At 38.9% G+C, this 6,665-nt stretch overlaps 1 protein-coding gene across 2 annotated transcripts in view; it reads left to right on the top strand.

Annotated features, from left to right (window-relative positions):
• Positions 1-3,858: 3,858 nt before the first annotated feature.
• mat1a (methionine adenosyltransferase 1A) overlaps positions 3,859-6,665 on the top strand; it is a 5,612-nt gene continuing 2,805 nt past the window's right edge. For both annotated transcript variants that reach the window (XM_008321919.2, XM_025060718.1), the window contains exons 1-4: positions 3,859-4,083; positions 5,965-6,042; positions 6,299-6,421; positions 6,511-6,623. In XM_008321919.2, coding sequence (XP_008320141.1) covers positions 4,017-4,083; positions 5,965-6,042; positions 6,299-6,421; positions 6,511-6,623 — 381 coding nt within the window. In that variant the 5' untranslated portion in view covers positions 3,859-4,016. The remainder of the gene's footprint in view (positions 4,084-5,964; positions 6,043-6,298; positions 6,422-6,510; positions 6,624-6,665) is intronic.

Below are 6,665 nucleotides of genomic sequence, written 5' to 3'. Positions count from 1 at the left end.
GACCGAGACCGAGACCGAGACCAAAGACCAAGACCAAAAATCCAAGACCAAATGTTTCTCATTAAAATATAGTTTTTTAAAAATTATAAGGTTTTGAAAGAAAATTTTGAAAAAATGTTTTTTTTAATATTTAGAAACAAAAATCTTTCAATAATTTTAACTCCCATCAAAAACTGACATACCAAAAAACTTTTAGGCCAATTAATGTATTTTTATTCATTTTTGAAAACTTTTTATGAAGACTTTTTCAGGAAATTATTATTATGGTATTTTATTGTCATCAAAATTTGACAAACTGAAAAAGAAATCTTGATTTTAGCTATATAAAAATCCATAAATACGTATTTTTAGGGAAATTTCTGCATTTCTACATTCATTTGTGGGAAATTTAATTTTTTCAAGTCTTTTTCAGAAAACTAAAGTATAGTCATTAGAATAGTTTCTCACTAAAACATCTGTCTGCTCTACGTTATCTTTTTAAATCTCTTCACAGGAATAAATTAGTTCTAATTGTAAATTAGTTGGACTGTTTTTTAAATGCTGTTCTTACAGGTATCCTTTTACATGCTTTGTGTGCACAAACACACACACGTGCACAAGTGTAAACCAGCTTTGGCTTGAACAACTGCTGCTCAGGCGAGCAGTGTGTAGGCCCAGCAGCCAATCAGAGGGGTCCGTTTGCACCCCACCTTCTCTCTGGTCCCAGGCTCTCTGACATTGGTTGAACTTGCTGTTCATGTAGAACCAATCACGGAGCACAGAGAGCCATAGCAAACGAAGGACAGCCAAAAACACAGCATTTACTGTTTGTTTATTTGAAAAGACAGCTCTGCCTTTTTTACTCTGTTCTGACGCAGAAACTTGTGTTTAATGTTAGAGATCCCATTCATTTAGTTTAAATTATAACTTGTTCTTTAATATTTAACCCATTTAAAATTGCAAAGCAATTCCCCCGGGCCTCAGGTGTTAACATTTTGCATGGAAACATAGCGGAGCTCAAGCCATTGCAGCTTGTAAAAACTAATAAAATGAAGCAACCAAGATCCTGTTGTTCCTGTTTTATCTGCTCCTTATTGATACACACTTCCTTATACAACGTTGCTGGGCCCACTAATCACCCTACAGTCACTTTTGCATGCAATAAAAAGTTCATGACCTGATCCAACTGCCTCCGCCTGTTCTGACAGCCATCCAGATGAAACTGGCTAGTAACCAGAGTGGCAAAGACGATGAGTGCAGGTAAACCTGATGTCCTTGGACCCTGGAGAAAGACAAACAGTGTTAACAGGCTGGCTGGATTCTTTTTATCTCATCCTGTTCTGTCGAGTTTGACTCGGATACTTCAACCATGAAATGACCCCAAAACCGTGACCCTCAGCTTTTAAACCAGAGCACAACAGGTCACACTGACACACATTTGCTGCAGCCAACCAGAAGAAGGGAGGAGGCTTTGAAGAATGATCCTGAATAGGTAAAACGCTGTTGTTTTCTTTTACAAATGGTAAACACAGGTTCTCGTATGTGAGAAAAATTGCCTCATTGACAAAATGTACAATAAAAAAATACAAGGGTGAAATCATGTTTCCATTTCCTTAGTCTGAGATTAAATTCTGTTATACTTTAATGGACACGCAACAAACTCAAGGTCCTCGTCTCCTCGCAACCTTTAACCCCTTTCACTCACTGCTAAGTCTGGTAAATGTGAAAGGAGAGGAAAGATTAATAGATTTAACTGGTTTTCGTATATATTTTCCTTGGAGGCATTTGGAAACGTTAACCATTACCAGTCTAGATCAGTGTCAAAGTGTAAAAAAAGTTTGTTGACTTCCAATTAATGTCAATAAAAAATAAATATGTAATAAATAGCTACAAATAAATACATCTATATATAAAAATGTCTACCGACAGCCTTAATCCTTTTGCTCAATTTCTTGAAAATAGGAATTTTGTTGAAAACCTAAGATGTGACCACATGAAAAAATTGTCTGCTGTCCAGTATGTTTGACTAGATTAACCATAAAAACAATAAACTTCACCAGTGAACCTGGTGAATTCATGTCCAAGGGCATTACCAGATCACAACCTTAATCTCTTAATGATCTTCAAGTGGCCTTACATTTGTTTAACGGTCTTCTGCCTTCAGCAGTCGTTCAACCTGGCGAAGCTCGGAGCTGACGCATGACGACTCTGATACCAGTTATCTTTGTGCGTAACCAGAATGTTCTTGTTAGTGTTGAAAAATAAAAAAACCTCTGTCCTGGTCAGTCATTAACAGCTGCTCAGAGAAAAGACTCAGACGTGGAGAGAAACACTGAGGTCTCCTGAATGGTATCATTACAAACACACAGAGGTGAAGGAGCAGGGGCCGTGCTCTGGGCCGTCAGACCCGCTCACTGCACTCTGTGGCACGAGGCGGAACATTCACACCTTCTCCAGTTCAATCTAGTTCACGTTAGCTTCATTCAGCTGCAGCCGTCCCTCTACAGGCAGTGGGGCTGCTGGGGTAGAAGCCTGACCTTTCAACTCTGTCACTGGTAAAGCTTCTTTAACTGATTGGTATTGTATGGTCAATAGAGTAGTGTTTATTGCTCAGTGTCAGGTACGTAGTCTGTGAGTGACCGTGACACTCTTACTCCATGTGTTTGTTTGTTTACGTAAAAGCAGCATCACTTGAACCAAACAGTCCAACAATCTGGGGTTTTTTCACAAACACTAAGATAAGACCAGGACATATCTGAGCTGAGCATCTTCATTATTCCATCTTCACTTGGGAAAAAGTCCAATGTGAAAAAAAAGCAACAGCCTCAGGCTGGGATGTGGACAGAAAATTAGCTTTTAAACAACAGGTGACCGTCTGTTCTAAATGTGATTACTGTCAAAGATGGAGAGTAGTTAATCTCATAAAACTGTACTAACACATGGGTCTGATGGGTGCAGAATCACAGGCTTTCACACACAATGTACAGCGTAAAACATTCAAATTTAAACATATAAGAAGGAGCACCTTCAGAGCCGTCTGGAAGGGTTTCAGTTCCTTAAAAAGAAAGTTAGACTTAAATTTTTTTTTTAAATTAACTATAAATAGAAAAAAACACTCCACATTACAAGGGATTTAAACTTTAACTTAACCTAGCTTTAAAATAAATTGAAAGCGCACTAAAGAGTAGCCTAAATAGTTTCTTTAGTCAAAGATATAGAAAATGAACTTGGAGGTAGCTAAAAAAAAAGAAAAGAAATGTAGTTGTCTGCAAGATATTTGCTAATCTTTGGCTAAAAGACAGTTATTTAAAATAAGTGATATTTTAAATAATTAAAAACATATCTTAAAACTGATCTTTAAAGTCAGTCTGGATAACATATACGCTTAAAAATAAAAAATGAAGCATGAAAAAAATTTAAAAATAAAAATTAGCCAAGAAAATGGACAGGTGTTAGCAACAGCTAAACGTTGAGTAATCACCCCTGGGTTAATGGTAACATTGCATCAGGTCCACAGTAAACAAAAGCAGTTGTTTCTCTCTGTCTGAGCAGCTGCTGTAGCTTCCAGAGCCGCTCCAATGGATTGACAGGGGGACATTTTCATGTGTGTCTGTGCTCTGCTCAGAGCCTAGCACACCATGGACAGCTGGAGACAGCCACACACACAGAAACACTGCAGACACCCACAGGGCACAAAGGGTTAACAAGTATTTTCCACACACTGAAATAGCCACTCAACGTGCACAGCCCCACCCCTCCAAGAATGGACTGCCCCATGGAGCAGCACAGTGTGTGTGTGTGGCTGTGCGTTCGTGTGTGTGTGTGTGTGTGTTCCCTTACCCATATATATATTGGAACATGTGGACACACACTTGGAGTTTGGTGTCATAGACTTTGCATTGGCTGCACACCTTCATGTCATTCCTCTGTTAAAGGGAACCAGCAGGAAAACACACTCTCAGCTCTTCTGGAACTGTTCTCCCCGAGTGTTGACTCACAGACTCCTCAAACAGCTGATCCTGTAGAAGAAATATAAAATGGGTGACCTGCTGGACGATGGTTCTTTCATGTTCACCTCTGAGTCGGTGGGAGAGGGACATCCGGGTGAGTCTGGGCTTCAGTGTCTGATCTGAGTTTTTAACAACTGTGAAAACTTTTTTTTTTTTTGGTCATGCATACAGGGGAAAAAAATCAGATGGCATAAATTGTGTGTACAAATTGTTCAGTTTGGTGCAAAAAAAAAAAAAAGTTTCCAAAATAACTCTACAGTGTCGTGTATTTACTCTCCAAGCATGGTTGGTATTCCATTCACAGCAACATGTGCTTGGTCCCTTCAAACACTTGTGAGCAGGAGGTGAACATGTGTGTGTGTACGTGTGTGTGTGAGAGTGAGCGAGAGAGAAAAAAACGGGAGGGAGAGAGAGAGAGAGAAAGAGAAAGAGAGAGAGAAAGAGAGAAAGAGAGAAAGAGAGAAAGAGGGAGAGAGAGAGAGAGAGAGAGAGGGGTGGGTGATTACATGAAGGAAAGGGAGAACAAGGCAACATGTGGGCCATGTGTTGGCTGACATGTTGATGGTGAAGTGTAACATGGGAAAAAGAAATGTTAACTATAAGCCAACTTACTGTCATCAACATGTATTAGTATTACATGCAGCAATTCTTACCACACTAAGGCTAAAAGTTATAGAAACATAGCAAAATGCTCATCAAAATGCAAAAAAGTTTGTAAAAAAAAATATACCATGAAATAAATGCTTGTATATTTTCAAAATAAAAGTCTTGGTTAACACAGAAAACAGTTACATTTTAGACAAATAATTTATTTGGACACACTAAAAGAAGGCTAACACCCCAGGATCAATTTAAACCTTGGTAACAGTTAAATAGAAGTTCTGTAAATAGTTTATTATATTATTTTATTAAATATTAAATTGCCTTTAATTCACTGTTTACTTTTCAAATGTTAAACTTACTTACATTATTTGTAGGCCAAAGCTTAAATAGACAATATTTATCAAATAATACTGATGCTTCAAATATTTTAACCTTAGAGTTTGTTATTAAATATTTATTTTTATTTACATCTTTATCAAATATTAACAATTTTAAAAACTGCATTTTGCGGGGGTTTGTACCCAGCTACTGTACACACACCTGAGAATTTCTCCCTTTATCTTCTGTCTATCTTTAAAGCTAATGATAACACCGAAGTGAACTCTGCCCTCTCCTCCCTTTGCTCCCCCTCCTCCTCCACATCTCCCCCTTCTTCCAGTGTGTCGTAACATTGACACTAATAGGTAACATTACAACGTCCCCCACGTTAAAGAGATGTTCAGTGAAGGCAGCACGGTTATGTCAAGACAAGAACAAATATGAACAACTTCTTTGTTGGTTGATTTTTAAGAACGCTTTAAACCAGGGGACAGTTTGATAAAAATGTGCTTCTCTCACAAAAACAAACAAAAGTTGCCTCACCTTACTGACCAATAGGATTCAGCTCGACCAAAGAAGCTCAGGGCCACGATAAGCCTGTCCATAACTGGCCAGGGGAGCCAGGCTGTGGACACACCTGGAAAACAACAACAACAAAAGCTGAACAAAATTAATCTCAGCTGAAACTTGAATCTCCCACCAGCAGCAGTGATTTAATAAATGGTTGAATTTGTAATTTTTTTATTTTATTTGTGTTAATATTTAGAGAAAGCTGTTTGTGAACATGTGATAGTTTTATGAAGCCTGTGTCCTTGGTGGAAAGCTGCAGCTAATGACATCTGACTTGATAACAAATCTGAGGCCTGTGCTGTTCTCACAGAGAGAGGGAGAGCTGATCTGGGATCAGAGTCACAAGCATGTGTTCCATGTGAATATGAATGAAAATGAAATGAACCTGAACATGTTGTTCTTTTGGTCAGTGATGAGATCAGTGTCAGTCACACTTCCCTCTGTCTTTGTATTTTCAAACTCACTTTAATGCTTCTCTCCACAGATAAGATCTGTGACCAGATCAGTGATGCCGTCCTGGACGCTCACCTGAGCCAGGACCCAGACGCCAAAGTGGCCTGTGGTGAGTAAACCTCCGGGGTCAGAACCAGCTGATGTCTGAATTATATACAAGTATGATCTGGGGGTAAAACAGAGTCGTGGCATTAGTTTAGCAAATGAGAAATGAATATTACATTAAAAAAAACGTCAAAAGAAAGTGTAGTCAATTTTGTACACTGTAGAAAATGTAGAAAATGTTTTCAGTCTTGTGATCTTTCTATGTCACAAAATAAACATGCGTATCTAATCAGAGAAATCATTAAATTTCGTATCAATAGAGACGGTGTGTAAGACGGGCATGGTGCTGCTCTGCGGAGAGATCACATCCCGGGCCAACGTGGATTATCAGAAGGTTGTGAGAGACACCATTATGAAAATAGGCTACGACAACTCTGACAAGGGTGAGACGAGGTTTACAATATTTCCACGTCTACAGTTTCTCCACCCAGACGTCATTTTCTCCAATTTTAACAACTTCATGCCTTTGCAGGATTTGACTATAAGACATGTAATGTGCTGGTGGCTCTGGAGCAGCAGAGTCCAGACATCGCTCAGGGCGTCCATGTGGACAGACAGGAAGAGGACATCGGCGCAGGAGACCAGGTGGGATCATGTGACCTCACATCCAGATGTTCTGGACAACTG

Source organism: Cynoglossus semilaevis, chromosome 12 (assembly GCF_000523025.1).
Source record: "Cynoglossus semilaevis isolate Cse_v1.0 chromosome 12, Cse_v1.0, whole genome shotgun sequence".
Taxonomy (NCBI): Eukaryota; Metazoa; Chordata; class Actinopteri; order Pleuronectiformes; family Cynoglossidae; genus Cynoglossus; species Cynoglossus semilaevis.
This window is presented reverse-complemented; position numbering and strand designations above follow the sequence as displayed.